Here is a 26750-nt window from a genome sequence, read left to right as displayed (position 1 = left end):
GTAATTACAGAGCATCAACAGGAAGGCCTAACAATGTTCCCTGTCTTCTGTAAAGTGTTAATGCTTTGGAGCAAATAGTGAGGCTCTGAAACCAGAGCTGTTCCCAGGATACTCTGATATCCCACTGGGTAGGGTAAGAGTTGTTGCTCTGGGCCCGTGAGCTCTTGAGGTTGTGTTGCTGGTTGATTGTTTTGGTCCTCTCTCCTCTTGAACAGGAACCATGCCCAAGAAAGGAGGGAAGCATGCTGAAATGGGAAAAGAAACACAGGCACAGTGTAAACGAGCAAAGCTGGAAGCAGCTTGTTCTCCCTCAGTCCTGAGTTTTGAGAACCCAGACAGCCTCTTCGGGAGCTTGATCTCCCCCATCAAAGAAGAGGTGTTTTTCAAGGAGTACTGGGAGCAAAAGCCACTGCTCATCCAGAGAAATGATCCCCAGGTGGCTGCTTACTGCCTGTCCCTGTTCCAGCTGTCAGACTTGAAGGAGCTGTGCAGCCAGGGCCTGTACTATGGGCGAGATGTGAATATCTGCAGTGTGTGAATGGAAAGAAGAAGGTTTTAAATAAAGAAGGCAAAGTGAATTACATGCAGCTGAAGAAGGATTTTGACCAGAAAAAGGCAACAATACAGTTTCATCAGCCTCAGAGATTTAAGGTGGGATTGTTTCACTGGATATAGTTGATGCTGGCTTAATAATGTGGTGTGTTTTGCTTGAGTTGCACTAGACATGGCTTCATCTCTGTCCCCAGGGCAAGTGGTTGACATTGATGACCTGCTGAAATCTTTACATGAGCCGTATTAAAACACAGTTTATACTTTTGCACTGTCCATCATGTTTCACTGCTCTGCAGTAAGAACAAAATCTGATTCATGCTATAATATGTATAATAATACATTCTTTTTAAAATTTTGCTCTGTCACATAAAAGTTTGGAAACAAAACCAAATGCACAAAATTGATGATTAGGCATCTGTGCTTAAATTATCCCTTCTGCCCCACTGTTTCCTTGTGCAAACTTTGTGGCTTTTGAGCCACTTCCCTTTAATGGAGGGTAAGGTGTGAAACCATGTGAAATATTTCCAGTGTTCTTGCCAGTGAATTGCACCATGGAAAGGTACCAGCCCATTTTAGCTGAGTGTTCTCAGTCCTTGAGTTTGAGAACGAGGCAGTGGTGCTGCACAGTTGTGTAAGGGACTTGGATTCTTGGAGGTGCTTTGATTCAGGTAGTCTTGAAGGTGTCAACACAATTGAATTGTGAGGTGGACCCAAATAAGATCCCAAATACAAGCTGAGTCCCAGGTATAGTGTTCCTGGCTGCTGTCAGCTTTAATGGCCAAGCTGCACTTGTGTGGATCTGGTACTTGGCACGTTCTGCTGTTTCCCTTCGGTGCCTTGTCTGTCACATGTGGGGTGTGGATGAGTCAAGTTTGGTTTTGAATATTCCCAAATGATTGGAGTAACTGGTGAAAGGTCTCTAACCTTTGTATGTTCTCTCTGGTGAGAGAATGCAGGTCCTGCATGTGCTTCTTGTCTTATGGTGTTCTGCTGTTTGTGGGATTATTTTCCTCTGTTCAGCCTTGTCTGTCTGGTTGTGCAGCCTAAAGATGGCACAGGGAAGAGAACAAACCCAGGCTGGGGCACCAGACTTTTTGGCTTAGCAATGACTCTCATGGCAGATCCCCTTTGCATCTCCAGTGCTCTCCTTCAGGAGAAACACTGGTACAGAGCACCTTCCTTCCCAGCCTCTGTGTCCCTGATGTGATCATTCTTCCCAAGCCATGGGGAGGGTGTGGGCTGGGCTTGGCTGAGCTCTTCAGCAAGTAACAGCATCTTTTTTTTTTACAGGAGGAGCTGTGGAAGATTCAGGAGAAGCTGGAGTGCTACTTTGGGTCTCTGGTGGGGACCAATGTTTACATCCCTCCCCAGGGATCCCAGGGCCTTCCTCCTCACTATGATGATGTTGAGGTAGGACAGCACAACCTTGTCTGTGAAACTGTGCATGGGCTTTTGCTGATGGCAGTGTTTGCTGCTGTGTGTGTGCTTCTAACCCTCCCCCCACTAAACATTATAGGAAAATGTTTTCTTTTATTTGTGTTTCCTTGTAGTCGTTTTTCTTACATATTTTTGCTGAAAATTTACTAATAGTAATATCTAATCATAATAGCATGTAAACTGGGTTTTCCAGACCTGGTATTTCCCTTAGATAAAAAGAGAAGTTTGTTTTCACAGCTGCAGAAGCTTTCTAGCACCTGTTTTTTCATTTTCACTTCATTCAGGCCCCAAGAATTTACAAGTCCTTTTTCCTTTACTAAGTACTTGCTCTTTCTTCAGCTGGACTGTAACAGCAGACTGGTTGTGCTTGTTGGTCCTGCTGTTTTTAAGAAGTTACTGATATGATGAATTCCTGTGGTCCAAATGCATTTTAAATCAGCTTCTAAAAGAAACATACAAATATACACTGCATTATAAAGAAAAAATTGGACTATCCCACTTAAACCAAATCAAAAAATCCAATCCTTATATGTATATTTTGCTTTTTAATATTTTCATTTCCATTCAATACACCTGGAGTTTCATTTTCCTTATGCTTGTTATTCAGCAGCCTCACATCCAGCATTTCTAACTCATGCCATCTACCCCCATTGGGCACCCTGTAGAGGTTTCTGATGCTCTGTTGGGGATAAGCCTCTTTCACCTGAAATTTTGGATATTTGTGTGGCAGATGTTCCTTTTGGGTTAGTTCTCTAGCACTTACTTAAGTGACTGGAGAGAAACAGGGATTTCCAAATGCCTGCCTTAGGATAAAACAGATCCCACTTCACAACTCCTCTGTCTGTTGTCTCTAAATAGAGACAAAAAAAATTAGTTCAAATTTAAATTTCTCTGAATTGTAGCTATCTAAAAATTAATGTGAAAGGAATTACTTCCTTATGGATTTGGATTTATGGTCTTTTGCAGGTGTTTATCCTTCAGCTGGAAGGCGAGAAGCACTGGCGGCTCTATAAACCAAGGGTGCCTTTAGCTCGGGAATATGATGTGGAATCAGAAGATAGGATTGGGAATCCCACACATGAGTTCATATTAAAGGTATGAGAATTTCATTGCCTTAGGTGGTCTGGGCTGTGATTGCCAGAAAAGTTAAAAGTGGTCCATTTCTTGAAGGCAGTGATTGTGGCTGTGAAACTGAGGGGAGGGTTTGCACACTGCGAGCACGAGAAATTTGGGTGATAGTTGTCTGTATCCTTTTTTAAAGGTATCCTTTGCTTGTAGTATTTAAATGACGGGCCAAAAACCCCAGTTATTTCTGTAAATTGACTAGTACTCTCCAGGTTGGGCACCCTGACTCCTAGGTCATGTTTGTGGAGTTGTGTGCAGAAAAAACACTGGGTTTGTGTATGGTTCTAAAACATTTTTATGCTTTTACATGCTGCCTGTAATCCCTCAGGCTAATCCTTCTGTGCACTGAGACTTACTGCTGCACTGAACATTGTCACTGTTCTGGTGAATGAGATTTAAATATTTATCCTTGGCTGATAAAGAGAAGCATGAACCAAACCCCATATAAACTTGCTGTATTAATTGCTCTTCCTTTTTCCAAACCTGAAATTCAAGTGTTTGGTTGGTGGTTGATTTTTGGAATGAAAGGAACATTTCATGAAGATTACTGAGTGTCAGCAGGGAATCTGGTGCTTGTCCTGTTCTGTTTGACCTGCTTTTGAAGTGTTACTTGTCCAGCTGGTGGTGCTGCTCCATGTTGGGATCCTCAGGAGTTTCTCTGCCTTTTGGCCTGTTCTGGAGCCTCTCTCTGCTCTTCTCAGTGTCCAGAGCTGCATTTGGGTGTAGGTGTTTTAGGAATAGTGTGACCCATTGGATGGGATGCTGACATCATGAGCTGTGTTGTTTGACAGAGGGGAATATTCAATCGTCATCGTGTACTGGGTGATGCAAAGTCTAGTAAATTACAGTTCCCTTTTTCATTTCTGGAATATTTTGGACCAGAATTCAGTGCCTTTCATTTTTATGGAATAATGATGGGCTTAAAAGTTATCCAAGTTTTTAGTTTATTTTTCTTCTGTTTGCTGTTGTTCACTTCCTGTGACCCATTTCTTCTGGGTGGCTGGTGTCAAAGTTTGGTTGTCTCTTTGTGGCTGCCTCTGAGGGGGGTGCTGTTGTTTGACTCTATTTTCTCCCTAAACATCTTTCTAGAATATTTCCTTTCTCCATCTTTCAAATGAAGAGAATTCAGAATACTCTTGGTTGGTGTAGTCCCCACTCTGGTAAGGAAGGCAGTTTTCTTTGACTGTGCTGTCCAACTCTATAGGTGTTTACAGGACAAGCCACAAGTAAACTTTTATTTCCTTCTTGGAGGCAATTTTATGTGCTTTACACCTTTCTTGCCTTGACTTTCCTTATCTAGTTTTTTTTCAGTGTGGAGTTTTAATTTACATAGGTGAGAAGAAAGATAGGGAGGAGGAGGAGGAAGGTCGTACCTGTTTTTTAAGTGCTTTAACTGAAAATCTCAGACAACAGTATTGTAACAGATTACCATTTTTATAGAACATTTGGCTTTTCTCGTGGAATACTAGCCTTTTCTTTTGATGTGATCTGACCAAATCCCCATTTCACTGCTCCTCTGCCAGCCCACTGTGTTGCCAGCAGGTCCATCTCAGCTGCTTCTTTGTCCTCTTCCTGCAGCTCAGTGGGAGTCTGTGTGTTCTGTGATGTTAAAAAGCTTGTTTCACATTTTCAGCAAATATTGACAGCAGGTTGGAAAGTTTAAGGTTCTGAACTTCTGGCTTAGTGTTCTTTATGTTATTAAAGTGTACATTGCAGGACTGCTCCATTTTGTGATTCTAAAGGATATATATTGTCAGACTGTCTGCTCAGAGAGTATTTTCTCTGACTGCAGTAAGGTTTGACCTGATGCCCTAAATATATCAATTTTCTTGCAGCCAGGTGACTTCCTGTACTTCCCAAGAGGGACCATCCACCAAGCTGACACTCCTCTTGGGACCTCCCATTCCACACACGTGACCATCAGTACCTACCAAAACAAGTCATTATTCTTTATCTTTTGTCTTGTGTGGCTTTCCTCTGCCAAGTGATGTGTGTGAGTAGTACAGACCTGAGGTGTGGTGAAGTTTTGGGGCTTGGGGGAAGGAGGGGAGCAAGAAGACTGTTGTTGTTTGAAGCAGCCTGTTTGAGAGGTTTTCATGCAGCAAGCTTGATTGCTTTTTAATTGCTTATTTTATTATTTACCAGCTGTAGGCTTTAATGTGGAAAATGCTACAACTGCAAACTCACTTCTATATTTAAAAAAATCTCTCATCAGTGGCTGAAGTTACTGTTCATTTCATAGCTCAGATAAAGAGTCATGAGTTACTCCTTTCATCACGTTTTCTCCTGTATTTGATAGTCACCTGCACTAATCTTCTGACAGATTTGCTGCCAATTCTTCCTTGCAAACATTTTCTGCTTATCTGTGTTTTTTTTTGTCTCCTACCCCATGTATGCCAGTCAGATTTCCTATGACACACTCCCAGTCCTTGTGCCCACACTGTTATCACACAGGGAAATGTTCTTGCCAACCTAATCAGCCTCCCAGATGCTGGGTTTGGAGCCATTGGTCTGAGTTAGGAATTAGGAAGGGCAGAACAAGTTTGGGCATATTCTAGATAACTGTGAGATGAATCTCTGACCACCAGCTGTGCCATTCTGGAAGCCAGGATGGGCTGGTAACTCTTCATCTGGCCACTCCTCCAACATGGAGAGAGGGTTAAGAGGAAGCTGCTCAAAGGTGTCAGTCTTCTTAAAAGTTGGGTTCAGATTATTTCAATTTACACATGTGTTCTTTTATTCAGAAGGTAAAAAAAAACTAACCCCAAAAAACAGGAGAGGAAAAGGAAAAGCTGCTCTTCTTCCAAGGTTAAAAAGTGGAGTCATGCCCCGTTAAGGCTGTTGGTAATGAAGTGCTGACATCCTGCCTCTGCACCTCCTGTCAGCAAGTGCAGGGAAAACAAGCAGGAGTCCTGGTGCAGGCTGCTGTTCTGACTTGTAGATGGAAGTATGATCTGGAAACATTTCCTTGGCAAATTGAAGAGAAATCCTTGAAAGCAGCTGTGGAGGAAGTGCTGGTGGAGGTGGCACTTCCAGGTATTTTCAGGTTTGTCTGGGCCAGATCCCAGCAGGGCAGAAGTGTGCACATGCGGGATAAGCAGGGCAGTTTGGAAAAGCAGTCCCTTCACAGCCCGGCTCCCCCCAGCCCCCTTTGGGGGTGACCCCCCGCCCCTCGCGCTCCCTTTGGGGTCCCCCCCGCTCTTTCCCCCCCGCCGCTTTCCCGCCGTGCCCGCCCCGCTCACCCGACAGGGCGGGGCCGGCAGGGACGGGGCGGGGACGGGCCGAGCGCTGATTGGCTGCGGCGGGGGCTCGAGAGGCGGGGCGTGCGCAGAGCGCCATGTTGTCTGCGGGGCAGCGGTAGCGGTGGAGGTGAGGGTGCTCTCGGAGAGCGCGATTCTGGGGATCCGCTCGGGGCTGCGGGGAGCGCGGCTGTGGGTGGAAAGGCTGGAGGGCTCGGGAGGGTTTAGCCGAGGGGTTCGGGGGTTCCCGAGGGTCAGAGCGCAGGGCCTGGAACCCGCGTGGGGGGGGTGGGGCTGTCCCAGCGCCCTGGCTGCACTGCGCAGGCGCGCCGGCGTTACCCGCCGGCATTACCCGCGATCCGCCATTACCCCTCCCGCCACAGCGCCCCCTGCCGGCCCGGCGGACCGACCCCAGGGAAAGGGGATCCCAATGCCCCCCCCCCGAACCCCAGAGACCCCCAACACGCAGCACACAGAGACCCCAAAGGGACTGGGGCCCGGGGTCCCCTAAAGCCCAGCAGTGGGGTTCAGGGGATCTCCCCAGCCCCCAGGGGAGGAGTCCTGGGGGTGCCCCCCAAAGTGCGGGGGGGAGATGTACCGCATCCGTGTAAGGGGATCCCAGTGCCCCTCAGTACGGCCCAGTAACCCCCTCAGTGACCAGCCAGTGTGTCCCAGTGACCTCCCACTGCCCCCCAGTATGGCCCAGTGATGTTCCAGTGAGCACCCAGTAACCCCCAGTATGGCCCAGTAACCTGCCAGTGTCTCTCCCTGTGTCCTGATAATCCCCCAGTAACTCCCAAGTCCCTCCCAGTGCCCTCTGGTTCCCCCCAGTGTGTCCCAGTATCCTCCAGTAATCACCCAGTGCCCTGCAAAGCCCCCCAACTGTCCCCAACGTGTCCGCAGATGCCCTTGGCCTTTCTGTGAGCGTGTGGGGGGGCATTTTTAGGGGTCAAAGGGTCCAGGGGGGGCTCCTGGGGTGAGATGGAGGGTTGGGGACATCAGGGATGGGCTTGGGGCCAGTGGAATTGGGGGTGTCAAGGGGGGAATAATGGCAATGGGGAGGCCCTGGGGACACTGGAGACACCAGGCTTGTCTTGGAGTGTCAAGGGGGAATTAGGAACACCAAGAGGGTCTTGGAGACACCGGGGAGGTCTCAGGACTCACCTGCTCTTGGTGCAGCCCCTCATCTCCCCCCCAGACCTCTTTAACCTCCCCATATGTCCCTTAACCTTCATTTTCCCTTTACTCCCCTCCCCCCACAGATCCCTTTGATGCCCCAATGCCCCCAAAACCTGTTTTAACTCCCCCAAATACACCCAAAGACCCTTAAACGCCCCCAAATCCCCATCCAAACCCCCAGATCCCTTCAAATCTCCCCCAGCCCCCCCCCCAACTCCATTCCAACGTCCCCAAAGAGGGGGGCACCCTGGCACCCTGGGACAGGAACACAGTGGGCTGTACTGGGGGCACTGGGCTGTACTGGGAGGGCACTGGGGGGGGCTGAGATGTCCCAGGACAACGTGGCCCAGCTCCAAGAGAGATCCAGGGAGCAGTGAGGAGGTACTGGTCTGCACTGGTCTGTCCTGGTTTGTACCCCCAATCCCCAAAGCCCCTCCCCAGCTCCCCCAGGACCCTCCCGCACCCCAAAGCCCCCCAGGCCCCCCCAGGTCCCTGACTTGGTCCTGCTGCCCTTTGAGCATCTGCAGCTCCTGCAGAACCAGGCATTTCATCAGCAAATGTGCAGGTGACCCCAAGCTGGGGGTGTGTTGATGTGCTGGAAGGCAGGAGGGCTCTGCAGAGGGACCTGGCCCAGCTGGATCCATGGGCTGATTGCAAGGGGATGAGGTTCCAGCAGGCCAAGGGCCGGGTCCTGCCCTTTGGCCACAAGAAGCCCCGTCAGCCCCCCGGGCTGGGGCCAGAGTGTCTGGAGAGCAGGCAGGCAGAAAGGGAGCTGGGAGTGTGGATGGACAGGAAGCTGAAGAGGAGGCAGAGTGTGGCCAGGTGGCCAAGAGGGCCAATGGATGGTGGCCTGTGTGAGGAAGAGTGTGTCAGCAGGAGCAGGGAAGTGATTGTTGGGCTGGAGTGAGCGCTGCTGAGGCCACCCCTGGAGTGCTGTGTCCAGCTCTGGGCCCCTGAGTTGAGGAAGGCCCTGGAGGGGCTGGAGCAGGTGCAGAGAAGAGCAGCGAGGCTGGGGAAGGGAGTGGAGCACAAGTGGTGTGAGGAGAGGCTGAGGGAGCTGGGGGTGTTGAGGCTGGAGAAGAGGAGGCTCAGGGGAGACCTCCTGACTGTCTGCAAGTCCCTGCCAGGAGGTTGGAGCCAGGTGGGGGTGGGGCTGTTGTGCCAGGAAGCAGCAGTAGGACAAGAGGGCTGGGTCTTGAGCTGTGCCAAGGGAGGTTTAGGTTGGATATTAGGAAGCAATTTTTTACAGAGAGAGTCATCAGGCCTTGGAATGGGCTGGGCAGGGAGGGGGTGGAGTCAGCGTCCCTGGAGGTGTTGAAGGTGAGAGTGGATGTGGCCTCAGTGCCATGATCTGGGAAGCACGGTGGGGTTGGATCCAGGGTTGGACTTGATGATCTCGGAGGTCTTTTCCAACTGGGCTGATTCTGTGATTCTGTGATTGCCATTCCTATGGCAGCACATGCTTGAGGCTCTATCCCCAGGGTGATAGAGATGTCTGTCCATATCTATCTCCAAGGTTAGTGTGTAAATGTGTGGTGTTAGAAAAGCAGGCTAAGTTGTGGAATGATTGCAGAAGGAGAAAGAAGGCCAGAGTGCAGTGCAAGCAGGCAGCCCTCAGCTTGCACCTGATGTCCCCTCCCTGCAGGTTCCTGTCCTTGAGCCCAGGCCCTGAGGTGAGGCTGAGAAGTGGCGCGGAGGTGAGCCCAGAGCTGTCCCTGAGGTGAGGCTGAGAATAAGTGCAAGGCAGAGGTGCTGCTGAGGAAGGAGAGCCCCGTGGTGGGAAAGAGAGGCAAAGCTGTCAGTGCCCATCCCCTTGAAGGTGCTGTGTCCATCCCCTGTGTGCCAGGTGAGCTGGGGCTTTGCTGCAGAGCTGCGGGCGCTGATTTGAGCGTCTCCAAGTGCTGAGATGGTGGGCACCCAGGAACACAAACTGTGCCTGGCCACGGAGCCTGCAAGGAGGAGCAGAGATAGCGGTGTCAGTGTGGGGGACCAGGTTGTCCCTGTGCCTTCCCCTGCAGGCCCTGTCTGTCCCTGCTGGGCCCCTGTCCATCCCCATCAGGTCCCTGCCCGTCCCCCCCGGGCTGAGCTCCCCCCAGGAAGTGCCGTGGAGCTGAAGCTGCTGCCATCCCCCCCTGCAGCCGCTGCCCCAGCCAAGGGAGCAGCAAAGGCAGGGCCAGGAGCAGAGGCAGCAGCAGGGGAGCCCTGGGGGGCCGTGAAGGTCTTGTGTGGGTCAGGAAAGAGGCGCTGGGCACGAGGCCGGGGCTGTGCTGAGCAGGCCCAGCCCTCACATCCCCCCAGCCAACGCCGGCTGCCCGGGGGGCTTGGGAGGGACCCCCAGCCCGTGTGCCCCACACTGAGCTGGCAGAGAGAGATCCAAGGGATAGGGCCACGGGCAGGGCCACGGGTGAGGGACAGGCAGGGCCATTGCAGGGCCACGGTGAGGGCACAGCCTGTGGCAGCAGAGCTGCCCAGGGCCGGGGGCAGCCGGGGGGGTTGGTACCAGCCAGTGCTGTGGCCGAGCAGAGCACGAGGCCTCTTGCAGAGCCCTGGAGCAGCCTCCCACTTGCCAGCCCCGCCCTGGTGGGGTGACACTGTCCCCTCCCTACAGGACACTCCCGCAGAACTTTTCTGGGGGGCCTTTTGTGTCTATTCCTGGTTGCTGATTCCTGCTGGGGACCTGAGGGAGCCTCTGCAATCCCATCCATGGGGGCAATCTCCTCTGCAGAGCTTGACTCACTGCAGCCTGTGCAGGGAAATCTGTGCTGGCAGCCCGAGTGTGTCATGACTGCCCGCGCTCCCCCCAGCATATTTGGGACAAGTTCCCACTTCCTGGGCACCCATGGGATGGGGGTTGATTGTTCTCCTGCTGTTGCTTCTCCTCTTTTGGGGGCTCTTGGGGGTGGGCAGGAGGTGTTTTTTGGGGGTGCCGGGCTGGGTTGGTGGCAGAGCCCCGGCGGTGGGCGGGGGGATGCGGGTTCCCCCCCCACGGTGGGGGTTGGTGTTGCTGGGTCAGGCCCCGCCGGCTCCATTGTCAGCCCGGTGCCAGCGGGGGGGACACAGCGGGTTTGGGGCCCCCTCGGGAGTGCCGGGGGTGGGTGTGGAGCCCGGGAGCTGCCGAGTGTGGAGGGCGGAGCGGGGAGATGTCAGAGCTGGGGGACCCCCGGCAGCCTGGAGGGGGGAGCATGGAGAAGGAGGAGCCCCAGGACCCGAGGGAGCCTGAAACGGGGGGTGTGGAGAAGGGGAAACTTGGACAGTGGGGACCCCTTGGATCCCTGAGACAACAAAGTGGAAACCATGGATAGGGAGAATGTCTGGGAATATGGCACCCCGAAGGTGAGAGTCAGAGGAGAAGGGACTCTTGGGACCCCCAACACCCCAGAGGAGTCAGAGGGTCAGTCAGGGGAGACCCTCTGAACCCCAGAGGGAAGAGACCAGAGAGGAGGAATTTCTGGGAGAATTTTTTTGCGCTGCATGTTCATAGTTTGGAGTATTTTTTGGCTTAACTGTAACTTTTTGCAGTTTGGGGGGGCGAGGGTCTTCTTGATATTGTCTGAATCTTGGTGTTTTGGACGTTTTATGGTCACAGGATGCCCGGTGAGTTCTAGAGATGGACTTGGGCAGGAGGAACCCCCAAGCCAACGCGCTCAGCCCTTGTTTCCCCCCCCATCAGGATTTGTCCTTCCCAAAGCTTGGGCGGATGGAGGAGGAGGCTGCGAGGAAGAGGAAGATGCCTTGGGCCCCCCAGGCAGGTGAGGAGGCAGTCAGTGTCCCTTTGGGCGGGTGTTGTGCTGGCTCTGTCAGCCCAGCATGGCCCCGGCTGCAGGACAACCCCGCTGGCGCCGCCGTCCTGCCGGGGCCGGAGTTGGGGGGATGTCCTTGGCCTTCCCTGTGGGCCGGAGGCAAATCCCCTGCCTGTCCTTCTTGCTTCCTGCCCCAGGCCCCGAGCTGAGGACGGAGAGCCCGGAGGACAAATCCCCCCGTGAGACCCTGGTGGGAGAGGCCGTTTTGAAGGGCTCCCCGGCGCAGGAAGGCAGCGGGGAGGAAAAGGGCCGGAGATCCCCCCCCAGGAGGGGCTCCAAAGCCAGCCCAGGGTGCTCTGAGGAGGAAAGAGCCAGCCTGTGCTGGGAAGGCAACCAGAGCTTGAGGGGGAGCTCTGACCTGGTGGACCCTGAGCAACCTTCAGGCAGGGAGAAGCCCTTTAGGTGCTTGGAATGTGGGAAGAGCTTCAGGGGCAACTCCAACCTGATCCAACACCAGCACATCCACACTGGGGAACGGCCTTACAAATGTGGGGAATGTGGGAAGAGCTTCAGGGACAGCTTCAGTCTCATCCAACACCTGCACATCCACACTGGGGAACGGCCCTATTTGTGTGCGGAATGTGGGAAGAGCTTCAGGGACAGCTCCAATCTCCACAACCACCAGCGCATCCACACTGGGGAACGGCCCTACATGTGTGGGCAATGTGGGAAGAGCTTCAGCAAGAGCTCCAGCCTCCACATCCACCTGCTCATCCACACCGGGGAACGGCCCTATATGTGCTTTGAATGTGGAAAGAGGTTTCCAACCAACGCGAATCTCCTGCAGCACGAGCGGACGCACACGGATGAGAGGCCCTTCCGCTGCACTGACTGCGGGAAGGGCTTCAACCGAAAGTCCACCCTCATCACCCACCGGCACATCCACACTGGGGAGAGGCCCTACAAGTGTGGGGAGTGTGGAAAGAGCTTCACCCAGAGCTCTAACTTGACCAGACACCAGCGGACCCACCAGTAAGAGAAGCCCTACCAGTGCCCCGACTGCAGGAAGAGCTTCGGCCGCTGCTTCCACCCCAAATGAAGCCCCTGATGAGGAGGCAACCCCTGGAGTCCAGTGACTGTCAGTCCATCCCTTTCGACCACAAAGGGCCAGTCCCCTTTCCCAGGGGCAGCTTCTTCCATAAGAACCCGTCTTGGGGGGTGTGTGGAGATTCCTGCCTTGGCTGGGGACCCCCCAGGGTCACTCCTGGAGGTTGAGAGCAGAGATCTCCCCACGAGCGTTGGTCTGGGGGAGTTCCATCCATCTCTAATTAAAATTATTGCTTTTTTGCCAGCTTGAGTAGAATTGCTTCAACAATTGCTTTAGTGTAGAGCCCTGTCCTGTCTTATCCTGTACTCCTGGTAGTTTCAGCTGAGGAAGATCTTTTGTCTGATCATTTGTAACGCTAAATAATTCATTTCTATCAATAGATCTGATTTGCCATCATTAAAAGCTGGGGGACAAAAGTGGTTCAGTCGCACCTTTGTAATTCCTGTCAGCTGAAACTGTTGGCATAAAGCAAGCCTGAGATTGGATCCAGCAGCCCCCAGCACCCCACAGTAAGTTGAGAGGTCAGGGAGACAGACCCCCTTTGCCAGCCCCCCTCTCCCCAAAGACCCCCATGGGACTGTCAGACCCACCAGACCACCCCCCCTTTTCCACCCTTCTCCCTGTTCCTTCCACCTTTTCATGGTCCCCTCATCCTCAGCACCCCCCCCCGATCAGTTTTGGGGTCCTAACCCCTACTCTTTTCCCCCCTCTCTCACCAATTCCATATCATCTCTTCAGTCCCCAGCCCTCTCATGCTCAGTTTTGGGTCTCACCACCCCTTTATCCCCTCTGACCCCCACTTTTCCCACCGACCTCCTCCTTCTCACCCCCTGTTCACCTGAGAGCTCCTCGCCCACAGCCGGGGGGGCTCCCAGGACCACCACTGCCCAGAGAAATCCCCTCAAAAAAGGGGTTGGGTTGGATCTGGGTGGTCTTTGAGTGGGTTTGAGGGTCCTTGGGGGACGATGTGGAGGTTTTGGGGAGTTCCCAGCAACTTTTGGGGTGAGCTGGGTGCTTTATTGAGGGGCAGGTTCCCTCCCAAAGCCCCTCCAGAGCAGGTTGACACAGGGGGAACACAGGGGGATTCCCCATTCCAGATCCATCCTGGGGCCAGTTCTGCTCCCCCCAAACTCGGCTCCACCCCTTGGGATTCCCCCAAACCCCTCCCCCACTGCCCCGCAATAACCGGGACTGGGGAGAACTGGGAAGCTTTCCTGGGATCAGGAGTGGCAGCAGGGGAGGGGGACACACGAACCCCCCCAAAATCCTCACAGGGACGGGGGGGGTCCAGGCCGGGCCCGAGGCCCCGGGGAGGGGCTGCGGCCGCCGCCGGCTCAGGAGCTCTGTGGGGAGAGAAAAGGGGGTGACACCGGGGTGGGGGGTCCCCGGGGGGGCACAGACGCTCTGGGGGGACACACGACCCCCTGGGACCCCCCTCACCTTCTGGCGCAGGTAGAAGCCGAGCCCCAGCGCCAGGGAGACGAAGGCCAAGAGGAAGCCCCCGGCCCCTCCTTGGCAGCAATTGCTCAGGCTGATGGAGCCCGGCAGGGCCGGGGCCGCCGGCGGTGTCCGATCCCGGCAGGAAGCGGGGAGGGCCCGGCGGGGTCTGATAGAAATAAATCAAGGCAGATCTCTCTTTTCCCCCCTGGGCAGTGACCATCAAGAGCTGTCCCTGCTTCACAGCAGAAGCTCCACACACTTCAACAAAGTCTGTGGAAGAATCTGCTCCATGAAATTTGGCCCTGGGCTTTTATGCTTATCCAGTGATGGATCAGCAGTCACATATTCCCAGGCCAGTGAGCAGCTGATCTGTCAAACTCTGCTTCCAAAAGCAGCATGTGTGTTGGAAGGTTGGGGAACCAGGCTGGGTTTGGCACAATTCAACACTAAACCAACCCCTTGGCACCAGCAGTAACTCCCCACAGAGAGCTGGCAGTGCTTGCATTCTCTGATGAGATTCTTTTCCAGGTAGAACATCCTGCTACAAGGGGTCTGTTACCACCCACCCCAGAAAGGGGGGGTAACCAGGTTCTTATTAATAAATCCCTTGGGGTGGATTAGAGTGAAATGAAACTAAATAATCAGTGTTTGAAAACATATATATGTAGGGTTTATTTTAGAACACTTTTGTTTCAAAGGTAAACAGGTATGTTGCCATTTTGGGTGTTATCATCTCTATCTCTCATCTTCAGCAATATGGCATAAAGAGAACCTTTAGGGAAAATGCATATGGGAAAGGCAGGATAAGGGTAAGGGAGAGTAAGGGAAAGCAGAGATGAGAGTGAAAAGATGTCTATAGTCACCACCCACGGGGTCCAGCGATGGATCTTAGGAGTTGCAGCTCCAATGTCTGTCAGTTGAAGTGGTGGCCTTGATGCGTTTGGGGTAAGGGAGGGAAGCCCCCACACTCCAAGAAGTTATGAGTTATTATATCCATGGACAGTGTTCTGGGCCGTGCCTTGAGCCTCCAAGGTCTGCTGGGCCTGCGCAGAGTTCCCGTGAGGGGCCTGGTAAACACGTCTCTTCTCGCCTTTTCAGGGCTTGACACCTTCAGCAGCACTGGCAGGGGGGATGGGTCCAGCTGCCTCTTCCCAGCCTGCAAAAGTGCCCTGGCAATCCTAGAATGCATAAATCATTGTGGGAGTTTGAGACCCTCACAAATCCAATTTCCATGTCCTAGCCCCCCACCCCCCAATTTGTTTCAGTGTGAGAGGGTTTTCAGACAAAACACAGCTCAGTATGGGGCGAAAGGAATTATATTACAGTTTATTACTTACACAAATAAATACTATAATACAATATATACACAATTCTAACTATCTCTCCTATGGAAAAGCAATATATTTACATTAGATCAAATCCATCCTTTCCCTCCAATAAAAGTTCTGAAGGGAAGATGAAAAGACCCTTTCCACTTTCAGGGCAGCAGTGTCTCTCCTCTTCAAGGCAGCAGTCGCAGCTGGATTTGTCGTAGCTGGAAAATCTCTCTCTCTCTCCATTACAACACAGGGGTCTTCTCTCACCCCTTGGCCCTTTGGCTCCAGCCGAAGGTCTCTCTCCCGCGGACTACAAAAGCAGGGACAAGGCTCACCTCTCCACAGTCATATCACAGGGGTACTGGGCACCCCTGACAGTCCCTTCCTCAGGGGATTCAAGTTCCTCCTGAGTCAGAACGTTTAGGGCTTTCAGTTCAGTTTTTGCCCCAAGCGTTCCAGCAGAGCTCCTTTGCTCCGTCTCAAACTGTCAGCATGGCAAAGGGGGGCAGGAAGGCCTCTTCCCCCCTCCACATTCCTCCTGGCTGTCCTGGTCCAGCTCCAGGACATCTCTGAGCTTCTCAGCTTTTCTCTCTCTCTCTCTCTCTCTAGTTGCTGCTGCATTTCAGGACTCCCTTCAAGTGGAAGTCCACCCCCTCCTTCCAAGAGGGGTCTCAAAGGGTTTGTAGAAATAAAGCCAGGCTCACCCCAAACAGTCTCTGCTGAGCCTGGTGCTCTGTCTCTCCGTCGGGCATCTCTGTGTCTCTCAGCTTGGCTCTGTGCCACCTCGTTCCTGCTGACTGTCTTCCTGGCTCTCAGCCACAGATCTCTGTTTGGTGCTGTCTCTGCCGCCGCTCCTGCTGCCCACTCACAGTGGAGAAAAACTCCCTCGGCTCTTGGCCACAGTACTCAGCCCAGTTTAACACTGTTCCGAGTTTCTACAGCCCCAGCCGGGGGGCTGGGGGGTCTTGGCCCCCAGCAGGGCTCCCTGGCCCCCCTCTCTCCTCGTGGTCTCAGACCATGGCTGCTGCTCTTGTTTCAGCTACGTAATCTCTTCTTTTCTGGCCTGTTGTGATATGTTTAATTTTGCAGGGGTGCTGATTGGGTCAACACCAAGAATACCACCTCCTGGGGTTAACCACTTTCCAACTCCAGGGGAAAACCCTTTTTAACCCATGACAGTCATGAACCATTTCAGTCTCTGACTCCTCACCTTGGCCAGTCAGTTCCTGGGAACAGCCCCGGCAGCGCAGCCCCCAAGGGCACACGATGGGCTGTGGGCTGGAGAGGACCCTCCTCAGCCTGGGCAGCAGGGCTGCAGGGGGGGATTCCCTGACCCTCCCCAGCTGGGCCCTTCCTGCCCACCAGCTCCTGCTCCAAAGGGCTCCCACACACCCTGGACCACTTGTCCCACTTGGGCCCTTGAGCTGCCCCAGGGCATCTCTGGGCAGTGGCCAGCTCTGGGACTGCTCTGGCAAGTCATGGCCTGAAGCCACAAGTGTGGAATTTAGGAAATAGTTGAAATCTCTGCAGAAAAGAACTCTTGGTGACTGCTGAAGGCTTCATGAACAGCACTGCCACATCTTTTCTTTTTTTTAAATTCATCAATTTTTTGTAGGCGAACACCAGGACTATGAGACTTGGAAAGAGCAGCTTTAGACACGGGCCCGCTGCAGCAGCAACTTCCGGGATCGAGCAAAGTAGAAAAACAATGGCCACTTGAGTTATTTATTGTAGGGGTTGCCCCCCCTGAGCTGTGTATCTTTCCTGACCCACAGTGGTCCCGGGGGTCAGCCATGATGTTGCCTGAAAGCTGGGACTGCTCAGGGCTGGAGTGTGGCCCCAGCACAGCCTCTCCCAGAGAAGGACAGGGCAGAGGGGCTCTGGGCTGTGGGCAGCGAGGGCCAGCTGGGCTGGCAGGCAGCTCCGGGCACCTCTGGGGCTGTCAGAGAGGGGCTGTTCCAGGGCCCTTTGGGCTTCTGGGGGCTTCTTTGGTCTGATTCTGTAGAAGAGACACAGAACTGAGGCAAGAGCAGCAGGACTACAGCTCCTGGCCCCTCAGATGGACCAATGCGGCCGCTCAGCTGGGCTGTGCCAGCAGATGACAGCTCCCAGCATGCTGAGGAGCCTGATCCTTCCAGCTGGATCCCTGTGGTAGTTTAGTCTAGGCCTTCCTTGGTGAATCCAAGGAATCCCCCTGGGTGCCATCCTCCCCCCTTCATCCCTAAGCCTCCCTCAAGACTCCGCCAGCCTGGCAGGGCCACTCAGCCACCCCTGGGGCAGCTCAGGGTGCCGCGCAGGGGTCTGGGGTGCGGCAAAGGCCTTGGGAGGGCTCCTGAGCGACCTGGTGCTGGAAGAGCTGTTGAGTGGGGAAAAACTCTTGCTGGTCAGTGGGAGAAAGAGAAGATGCAACAAAAGCCATGGTTTCAGTTAAGCTTGAGCAAACGTTATGCATTTAATGTGACTGAAGGGCTCTGAGGCCAGACTCTGCAGTGTGGGGACAGGAAAGGGATGTCCTGGGGGCACGCAGGGCTGTCTGAACATGGGGATCCTTGGGATGTCCCAAGGAGACATGAGAGCAAAGTGGGGCCTGGAGACACTCTGAGGGCAGCTGAGTGCCAAGGGCTGAGGCAGGCCTGTGTCCCCAGGGACACCCTGCCTGTGCCAGCCTGCGTGGTGGCTCCCTGGGACCCGTTGCTGGGGGCAGGTGCCATGTCAACAAGCACTGGGACCCATTGCTAGCGGCCGGCAGCGTGTCACAGAGGGGCCCTTTGTGACACCCACTGCAGCAGGTGTGCTCAGCGCGGCCGTGGCCCACGGTGGGTCAGTGTCCGTCAGGACGGCGACCGGACAGGAGAGGAGTGCGGTGCTGGCGAGAAGCCCCCGACTGCAGTCCACGTCTTGTCCACGACCCTTGGTGGCCCCGTGGGAACTTGGCGTTTTGCTGAGGCGTTTTGCCGAAGCATTTTTGCCTGAGGCATTTGGGCCGAGGCCTTTTGGCTGAGGCGCTTTGCCTGAGGCACTTTGCCTTGGCCTTTGGGCTGAGGTCTTTTGCCTTGGCCTTTTGGCTGAGGCCTTTTGCCTTGGCCTTTGGCTGTGGCCTTTTGCCTTGGCCTTTTGGCTGAGGCACTTTGCCTTGGCCTTTTGGCTGAGGCCTTTTGCCTTGGCCTTTTGGCTGAGGCACTTTGCCTTGGCCTTTTGGCTGAGGCACTTTGCCTTGGTTTTTTGGCTGAGGCCTTTTGCTGAGGCCTTTTGCCTGAGGCACTTTGCCTGAGGCGATTTGGCCGCGGCATTTTTCCCGAGGGTGTTCGGCTCCACCATTTGGACGCCCTCCGTAGGCAGGCTCCCCTGTGTTCTTTGATTCACAGGATGGAGAAGAGACCCCCCGCCTGCCCCAGGCAGGCCTGGATGGAAGACAGCTCTTCCCAGGAGAGCCGCTCTCCAGGTCTGCAGCTTCCGTCCTCCTACGAGGTGACCACCATGCAGCCCCTCAAGCTCGGTGAGTGAGGGGCCCTGTGGGGCTGGGCAGGGCTGGGGCCCACCAGCACACCCTGTAGCACACCAGGATCCTTCTTTCCTGGCCAGCTGACAATGAGGGTCCCGGGGGTCAGCCATGATGTTGCCTGAAAGCTGGGACTGCTCAGGGCTGGAGCGTGGCCCCAGCACAGCCTCTCCCAAAGAAGGACAGGGCAGAGGGGCTCTGGGCTGTGGGCAGCGAGGGCCAGCTGGGCTGGCAGGAGGCAGCCGTGCTGTGGGAGCCTGGGCCTTTCCTGCCTGTCTGCCATTGCTTTCCTCAGCCCAGGACACTGGGGCTTTCCCAGGCATGGCAGCTCCACTGCTGGGCACCCTCCAGCCAGGAGCTGCAAGGGAAGGCCGTGCCAAGGCAGTGGGCAGAGAGCTGGGTGGAGGGCAGATATCCTCTGCCCCCTCCTCTCGCTGGACCCTCTGCAGCTCTCCCTGCTCCTTCCCCCCTTAGATGCCAGCTGGTTGCCCATCTACAAGGAGGAGCAGGAAGCTGTTGATTCCATCCTGGCCTTTGTCACCAGCCCCAACAAGGTAACTGTGGCCAGCTGGAGGGCGGCTGTGCTGCTGTCTGCTGGCAGGGGCTGTGCTGCCGGGCTGCTGGAGGGGTGCTGGCAGGGCAGGGCTGCTTCTCCCGCAGGGCACTGCACCCCCTGTGCTGCGGTCCCGCTGGCTGTGTCTGTCCACTCACAATCCGTGTTTGTGTCTCTGTCCCCTGGCTGGCAGGAGGAGAGAGACAAGGCCACATTTCTCCAGAGCATCTCCGTGCTGTGCAGAAGCGCCTTGAACCATGGCCTGACCCAGGGCCTGGATTTGTTCTGTGACATGTACCAGCTGGCAGAGAACATCAAGGTGAGGGCACTCTGGGCAATGTGGTGAAGGGAGCAAAGCCCCCTGGCACAGGCAGCCTGTGTGGACAGCGCTTGGGCGGGTCAGGGACTGGAGGCCCTGGGTGCTGGGAGCTGCCAGCAGGTGCCATCCGGTTGTGCTCTGCAGGCGCTGCTGGAAGAAGAGCCAAGGGACCAGCTGTGCACAGACCTTCGGCATCTTTCCATGCTGGCTCTGGAGAAATTGAGGTACCTGCCCATCTGTCACGGCCCCCCCCCCCCCAGAGGTCCAATGCCACCTGCACGAGTTGTCGAGGAGCTGCTCCCAGCACCCGTGTGCAACCCGTGTCCTGCCCTCTCCCTGCAGCTTGGTGGACACAGCGCTGGAGGGCAAAGCCAAAAGCCTCCTCCGCACATGTTTCTCAAGTGTCTTCTGGCTGCCTGCAGAGAAGGAAATGCCAAAAGCAGACCTTGCCCTCTATATCAAGGTAAGTGCTGGCTAAGCTCCAGGGGCCTCCAGCCCCTCTGGCCTGCTCCCTGGCAATCCCATGCTGCCACAGGAGCAAGGATCCCAGGCAGGGCAGGGTCTTTCCTACCCTCATGCCTCTGTCCTTTTCCCATGGGTCTGGCCGCATCCCGTGCCACAGGCTGCTCTACCCCCTAAGACTGTCTATGCCCATGTCTCTCCAGGGAAGTGTGGGCATCCTCCTCCTCCTCCTGTGGCACAGGGGGTTCAGATGGCTCTCCTGGGGCTGGGAGGAACAGCAGAATGACTGCCACTGCTCTCTGTGTTCCTTGCAGACCCTGAACTCCATGGACAGCATGCTGAGGACAATGGTGCTCAGCTTTCCTGCCTCTCGAGTCAGCGAGGAGCTGCAGGGCATCTTGGAGGTCTGGCACAAGCAAAAAGGGGGGGGGACAGGGCTGTTCCTCAGCCTGGAGGGGAGGGTTTGCCTACTGCTGGCTGAGTGGTGCCCAGAGCAGTGCTGAACAGGCAGAGTGCCCTGCAGGGAGGGTGCCCACCTCCTGTGGGGAAGCAGGGGCAGGCCCCAGGCTCTTGTGGAGCACAGGGGCTGCAGAGGGTGGCACCTGCCCTCCTCCTTGGCCATGAGGTTGGCTCTGGGCCTGTGTGCCCGACCTGGGTGGGAATCCAGGGGCAGACACCCCACTGCAGGTTTTGCTGGAGGGGAGAGGAAGCCTTGATGGATGGGGCGAGCGTGGCCCAGCAGTGGAGCTGTGCTGCTGGTGTTGGAGTCTGCTCCCAGGGCTCACCCGCTGCTTCTCTTGTCCCAGCTGCTGCTGGACTTCACCAGATGCGAGAGAGAGGCTGTGAGGGAGAGGGCCATGGCAAGGATCGATGTGCTGGCCCGTGTGCTGTCCGACTATTCCACTCTGCAGGTAAGGACCAGGCCCCCTCCAGCCAGGCCCTGCCCCCATCCCTGCTGCTCTCCATGCCAGGGCTGCTGCCCACATGGCTGCTCTGAGAGATGGGGATGCAGGGCCCTGAAAAGCCTGGTCTCTCCAGGAATCCAGCCCTGGGCAGACTCTCGGGAGGGGGGCTTTGGCACCACCTTTGTGCCCTCAGCCCTTCTGCTCATGCCTCCCTCATCCAGGCCAATGCCAACGCCAGAAGAGGCACTGCTGGACCTGTCTGCTCTGGGGAGATCCAGCTCCCACTCCTAGGAAAGCTGCTGGGGCGTCTCATCCTTTTCCGGTTCTCTGAGGAGCAGACAAGCTGTGCAGCTTTCCATGCTCTTTTTGCCCTGGCTGAGTTCATCTGTAAGTAAAAAAGGCAGAGCAGTGCTGGGCTTTATCTGCTCTATCTCCTGATAGATCTGCTTCCTGACCTCCTTTGCCCCTCCCAGCTGCTTCCCAGAGCTTCCCAGCTGCCAGTTTGCTGCAGAGGCTGAGTGCTCTGCTCAAGGCCAGGATCTGTTTGCTGCTGCTCTCCTTCCTCCCCTTGCTTTCAGGATCTTGGAGCCCGCTGGTTTGTGGACCCCACAACCAAAGCCCCTCTTGACTTCCCTGTCCCAAAGCCATGTCTTCCCTGGTGGGGAAGAGCAGATCCCCCACCCTGGCTGGTCCCTCCAGTGCCTGTAGCAAGAAGCTGTTCCTGATGCCCTCCTGAAATCCTGGGCTGCTCCTGTCCTGCCCCCTGGCCAGCAGATGCCAGGGAGGTTTGGTGAGCTTGCTGGCAAAGCTGCTCTGCCTTCCTGACTCTTGTGTGTTTGCCCCGGTGTTTAGTCGAATCCAGGCTAAAGGACAGAGCAGACCAAGTCCACTGGGAAGCCGTGACCACCTCCGCGCTGTGTTCTCTGAGCGCCAGGGACTGTGCCAAGGTAAGGAGCTGCGCCCTTGCTGGGACTCCTGTCCGTGGCACCAGCAGGGCACTGGTGTGAGCCAAAGGACCCCGCAGCAGTGGGGCTGGCGTGCCCTCAGCTCCCTGGGGAGAGGGTTCCTGCCATCCTTGAGCAGGGACAGCATGAGGGCTGCACTCCAGTGGCCCAGCAGCAGCTTCAGCCCCAGCAGGAGCTCCAGTGCTCCTGGCCACCAGCAAGTCCCTGGTTCTTGGTGGGGCCAGCAGCCTGTGCCCATGAGCCCTCCTCCCCCAGTAGGAGGGCCCTCTCTGCTCATCCTCTGCCATGCAGGGACTGCAGGCACTGCTGCCAGCTTTGCTGTGGGCACTGCTGTCAGCAGTGGTGGGCACTTCTGGCCAGGGCCCCTCGAGCTGCTCAGCCAAGCAGCACCGTCAGGGCACTCAGCACAACATCTCTTCCTTCCTTGCTGCCATAGACCTTTGGAAAATACCTGCAGTCCCACGAGAGGACGGATGTCATCCTCGTGGCCATCGAGGCCATGGGAGATGCCAGCATCCTCGACCAGCAGGTGCCCAGCAGCCTGCTGGATGTGGCCTTGGAAGACCCGGACGTCTGGCTGACGGACGTAAGTGGCCTGTGGCTGCATTGTTGTGCCCTTCAGCCCTCTTGGGCCTTGTTCCTCCCTGCATCCCTCCCTCCCAAGCACAGGTGACTTGGGCCCCCCAAGCCACCTCAAGGCAGCAGAGAGGAATGGGAAGGGCAACTGAGCACATGGCTGCACTCCGGGGGCAGTGCCATCCTCGTCTGTATCCCCTGCAGGCGCCCAAGATAGTCAGCAGCATCCTTGAGAGCCTGCCATACTGCAGCACACAGGCAGCGTGGGAGAAAGCGGAGTCACTGCTTCGCCTGATGACCAACCTGTACCCCACCACAGTGGTCATCCTCCTGTGCAAGGCGGCTCTTCAAGGAGACAGGTACTGGCCCTGATGGCCTTGAGGGTGGGCTTGTTCCCTCAAGAACAAGGGGGAGAGGGACCCCGAGACTCTCTGGCTGCCAGAGCCAAGAAACGCTGAGGGACAGCCTGCAGAGTCGGGCCCTCCATCCCCCCACGCTTTCCAGCCCTGCTGGCTGGGCTGGCTTCACAGCAGCCAAAGCTGGCCCAGCCAGCCCAGAGCCAGCACGGTGCTCCAGCCCCACGGGGAACACGCCCTCAGCCCCGTCCTGCCCACACGGGCAGGGCCCCCGGGGACACGCAGCCAGGGCTCCAAGGGGTAGGTTCTGGGGGGCTGCTCCAGGCCACAGCACTGTGGCTGAGGCAGCCCTGCTGACAGTGCTCTGCCTTCCAGCACTGCGCCGGAGCTGTGGGAGCTGATGTCCTCCATGCCGGAGACGCTGGCCAAGATCTTGGAGGGCTTTGCCAACCTGCTGCACAGACAGTGCTTCCACTGCTCCGCAGAAGGCCCCTGCACCCAGCCCATGGCTGTGAGTGACCACCAAAGGCCCTGGTCCCCTCCCACCAGCCCTGCAGGCTCTGCTGGCCCCTCACAGCTCTGTTTGCTCCTGCAGTCATCCTCCAGGAAGGCTGAGTGGGAGGATTTGGCTGACGAGCCCGACATCGAGAGCCATCAGGGCTGTCCAAACGAGAGGACGGCCGGGCTGCTGCTGGAAGGGCTCGTCGGGCTGTCACAGAGAGCCGAGATGGTGAGCAGGGCGGTGTCAGGGGCAGCCCTGTTGGCAAATGGGGGCTGGGGCTGTGTGGAAAGCAGTGCTTTGGCCTGGCCTGGGACTCAGAACGTGGGGTGACTGCTCCAAACACCCTCCCTGCCATGGTGGGGCCTGGGGTGGCTGCCTGGGGAGCTTTTCAGGCACGGCCCTCTTCACCCAATGGACATTCTCTTCTCTCTACAGGCCAGAAACATAGAACTCTTCCTGCCGGGCATGATGAAGATCCTGCAAGCTGGCAGCGAAGATGCCCAGATGAAGATCCTGCTGGCCTTGCGAAACGTTCTGCGTCAGCTGAAGAAGACCAAGGCCAGCTTCATCGCTGTGCAGCTTGTGGGGAGGCTCCTGCCCCTCTTTGACTCGGTAAGGCTGATGTGGAGCCTGAGCCCCTCAGATGGGCACTGGACAATGACAGCTGCCCTGCAGCCCAGCCCTGTGAGCAGCACTTGGAACCAGCTCCACTCCCCTGGGCTCTCCTGGGATGGCTTCTGGGCCATGCAGCCCAGTCCTGCTTCCTCTGAGATGTGAGGCCGGAGCCGCTGCCCTCCCCTCAGCCATGATCACGGCCCTCTTCACTGTGGGCAGGGAGCTGCTGTTTGCAAAACTCCCTTTTCCTGCTTCCTGCCAGGAGTGCAGCGAGCTGCGAGAGCTGTCCATCCGCATGCTCACGGAGCTGCTGCAGTTGGTGGTCGGCAGGGATGAGAAGAGGATGAGGAAGGAGGTGTGGCGGGCACTGGTGCCTCTCCTCTTCCGCATGAGCGACCAGGTCCCCAGCGTGGCCAAGGTACAGCGCTGAAGGCTGAGCCCTGACACACAGAGGGCTGAGCTGACACCCCCAGGGCTCTTGGGCATCGGGGCAAGGGCAGCTGGCAGCGGGCAGCGCTTCCCCAGCACAGCCCGTGGGAAGGTCCATGCGGAGCCAGCGCCAGCAGGGCCGGAGAAGCTGGCACGGCCCTGTGCAACACCGGCCCTGCCTGCTCCTGCAGGGCTCAGCAGCAGCCTGTGACCACCACGGCCTGAGCAGGGGCATCCCCACAGGCTGTGTCGGAGGCCAGGCCTTTGAGCCTTCACGCCTATCCCCCAGGGCTGTCCCCAAAGGCTCCCAGACATTTGGGCTAGGGCATGTCCCAGCTTCCTAAAGGCAGGATCCCCCAGGAACAGAGCCAAGATGTCTCCTTGCCCAGGCCCCCAGGCCATTTCTCAGCTCATGCTGTCCTGCAGGCCTCCAGGGAAGCCCTTCTTGCTGCCGCAGAGCTGCTGAAGTGGAAGACGCTCAAGCACCTGCTGCAGAGAGAGCGGCTGTGGGAGCTTGGAGCGTGCTTGGTAAGGACAAGCTGAGGGGCCCAGGCTGGGGGAAGGCTGCCCTCATCCCATGTCTGGGCTGGGGGCTCTGCAGCTGGGCAGAGCCTGGAGCTGCATCCCTGTTGCTGCCCTCAAGAACAGAGCCCCAGGGGCTCTTCTGCTGGCCCCTGTCCCTTCCCTGTAGCCAGCAGGAGGGGAGGCCTCTCCGTCCCAGGGGGTGCTGGCGGGAGGCACTGCTCCAGCCAACTGCCCCAGTGACAGCCCTGGAGAGACATGCCTTGTTCTCTCTGCAGCTTCAGAAGAGCAGGAGCAGGGCTGAAGACTTCATCCACCAGAGTCTGCCCTACCTGCAGGACCCTCAGGCCAACGTGCGCCTGGCGGCCGTCAGGTTCATCGGTGAGTGCCAGCCCCTGCGGTGCCTCTGGGGCAGCCTGGCCCCTGTGCCACTGCTGCCCCAGCAACGAGGGGCAGTCCTGGGGCTACCCCAGCAACGAGGGGCAGTCCTGGGGCTGCCCCAGCCCCGGCCACCCCGGGCAGGGCCTTGCCTCCCTCTGCCAGCCCTGCCCACACAGCAGGGCTTGGTGGCCGCCTTGCTCAGTCCCACTGCCCTGAGCTTCTGGGGGCTCCTGGGCTCAGCCCTGCTGAGGGGGAGGAGGGTAGGACTGGGGGCCCTGCTGCTGGGAGCAGGCTGGGGAGCAGGGGCTAATGGAGCTCTGTGCCCAGGACTCATCACACGGCGCCTGAGGGAGCAGACCACGGAGAGTCAGGCTGACATCCTGAGCGGTGAGTGGGGAGCGCGGTCTGTGGGGAATCCAGAGGCTCTCTGCAGATGTGGGGTTTGATCTGGGCTCTGTTTCTTTCCCTCACAGCACTTCAGCCCTTGGAGAATGACTGGGACATCTCTGTCAGCTCCCTGGCAGCTCGGACAACCTCCATTCTGAGGAGTCCTTGCGTGCAGCAAAGACCAAGAGGCCTCCTGCGAGCACTGCGCTGCTGCTGGCCGTGAGCCCGGCAGAGGTGCAGCTTGCCTTGGCTAAAGGACTGGGGCTGAATAAAGCTGCAACAACGTGCCCAAAGCCCTGGTGTCCTTCAGGTGTGTGGTGCTGAGTGTGCCGAGCTGACCGTGTCCTTCCTGGGCTGTCCCGCAGGCAGCGGGACGCTCCCCCCTCAGCACCCCTGGCCCCAGGCTTGTGGGACAAGCTGAGCCCTGGATGGGGCTTTCCCTGGGAGAAGCCGCCTTGGCTAAAGGACAAGCTGCTGCCCGAGCCTTCTCGCCCCATTTCAGGGTCACTGCCAATGTCACCCTGCCCTCTGCCGGTGTGAAGCTATTCCCCCTTGTCCTGTCACTCCAGGCCCTCGTCCAAAATCCCTCTCCAGCTCCCTTGGAGCCTCTTTTAGGCACTGGAAGGGGCTGGAAGGTCACCCCAAAACCTTCTCTTCTCCAGCCTGGGCAGCCACAGTTCTCCCTGTGTCCCCACACGGTGCCCCACTCTGTGACCCCTGTGTCCTCCCAGACCCAGCACCCCAGGAGGTGGCACAGCAGCAAGCCCTGTGCTGCAGCTGCCACAGGACCAGGAGCTCACCCGGAGACATTGCCAGACTCCAGATTGTCCCACATCATGACCACTGCCCTCAAACTTCCCCCACAGCAGCTTGGGCTCCCTCCCCTCCCTTAGTCCATCCCCCCAGGCCTGCTGAGGTGGCACTTTTGGGGCAGTCATGCTTATTTTGGGCAGTGGGATGTGTCAGCAGCTCTGGGAGATGGAGGGTGGCAGGTCTGGGGGGGGCTTTGGGCTGAGTGTGGCTGCGGGGGTTGGCTGTCTCCCAGAGATTGGAATGTCACAGCTGCAGGGCCCAAATCCCCCTCCAACACCCCAAAAGGCTTCACTTGTCCCCAAACTACAGGCACAGAGCCCTTTAGTTTTC

At 56.7% G+C, this 26750-nt stretch overlaps 2 protein-coding genes, 1 long non-coding RNA gene and 1 pseudogene across 3 annotated transcripts; all 4 read left to right on the top strand.

Moving 5' to 3' along the window:
* Positions 1-209: 209 nt before the first annotated feature.
* On the top strand, positions 210-5102 carry LOC135404553 (ribosomal oxygenase 2-like; annotated as a pseudogene).
* A 6017-nt stretch (positions 5103-11119) lies between these two features.
* Positions 11120-12796, top strand: LOC135404552 (zinc finger protein 239-like). Its single transcript, XM_064639292.1, has 2 exons — positions 11120-11126; positions 11716-12796. Exons 1-2 carry the CDS (start codon positions 11120-11122, stop codon positions 12306-12308), a joined length of 600 nt encoding a protein of 199 aa, XP_064495362.1. The 3' UTR covers positions 12309-12796.
* Positions 12797-18208: 5412 nt separating this feature from the next.
* On the top strand, positions 18209-24860 carry LOC135404551 (uncharacterized). Its single transcript, XM_064639291.1, has 16 exons — positions 18209-18632; positions 19110-19189; positions 19382-19507; positions 19652-19731; positions 19850-19970; positions 20284-20373; positions 20776-20880; positions 21096-21261; positions 21727-21821; positions 22276-22425; positions 22620-22774; positions 23147-23282; positions 23367-23501; positions 23709-23885; positions 24151-24306; positions 24744-24860. Exons 1-16 carry the CDS (start codon positions 18503-18505, stop codon positions 24858-24860), a joined length of 2019 nt encoding a protein of 672 aa, XP_064495361.1. The 5' UTR covers positions 18209-18502.
* Positions 24861-25126: 266 nt separating this feature from the next.
* On the top strand, positions 25127-25900 carry LOC135405639 (uncharacterized). The gene is made up of 3 exons (XR_010425893.1): positions 25127-25220; positions 25548-25607; positions 25694-25900. It is a non-coding gene; the product is annotated as an uncharacterized LOC135405639 (long non-coding RNA).
* Positions 25901-26750: the final 850 nt, after the last annotated feature.

The sequence above is a fragment of the Pseudopipra pipra genome, chromosome W, assembly GCF_036250125.1.
Source record: "Pseudopipra pipra isolate bDixPip1 chromosome W, bDixPip1.hap1, whole genome shotgun sequence".
Taxonomy (NCBI): Eukaryota; Metazoa; Chordata; class Aves; order Passeriformes; family Pipridae; genus Pseudopipra; species Pseudopipra pipra.
The sequence above is the reverse complement of the archived record's forward strand: the minus strand, read 5'-3'. Positions and strand labels throughout refer to the sequence as shown.

What these genes read in the sequence shown, in the direction of transcription:
- LOC135404551 (XM_064639291.1), top strand. Translation starts at nt 18,503, where the DNA reads ATGGAGAAGAGACCCCCCGCCTGCCCCAGGCAGGCCTGGATGGAAGAC. An exon ending in GCGGCTCTTCAAGGAGACAG is followed by an intron (nt 22,775 to 23,146) that starts GTACTGGCCCTG and finishes TCTGCCTTCCAG; the next exon opens with CACTGCGCCGGAGCTGTGGG. An exon ending in AGGTCCCCAGCGTGGCCAAG is followed by an intron (nt 24,307 to 24,743) that starts GTACAGCGCTGA and finishes GCTGTCCTGCAG; the next exon opens with GCCTCCAGGGAAGCCCTTCT.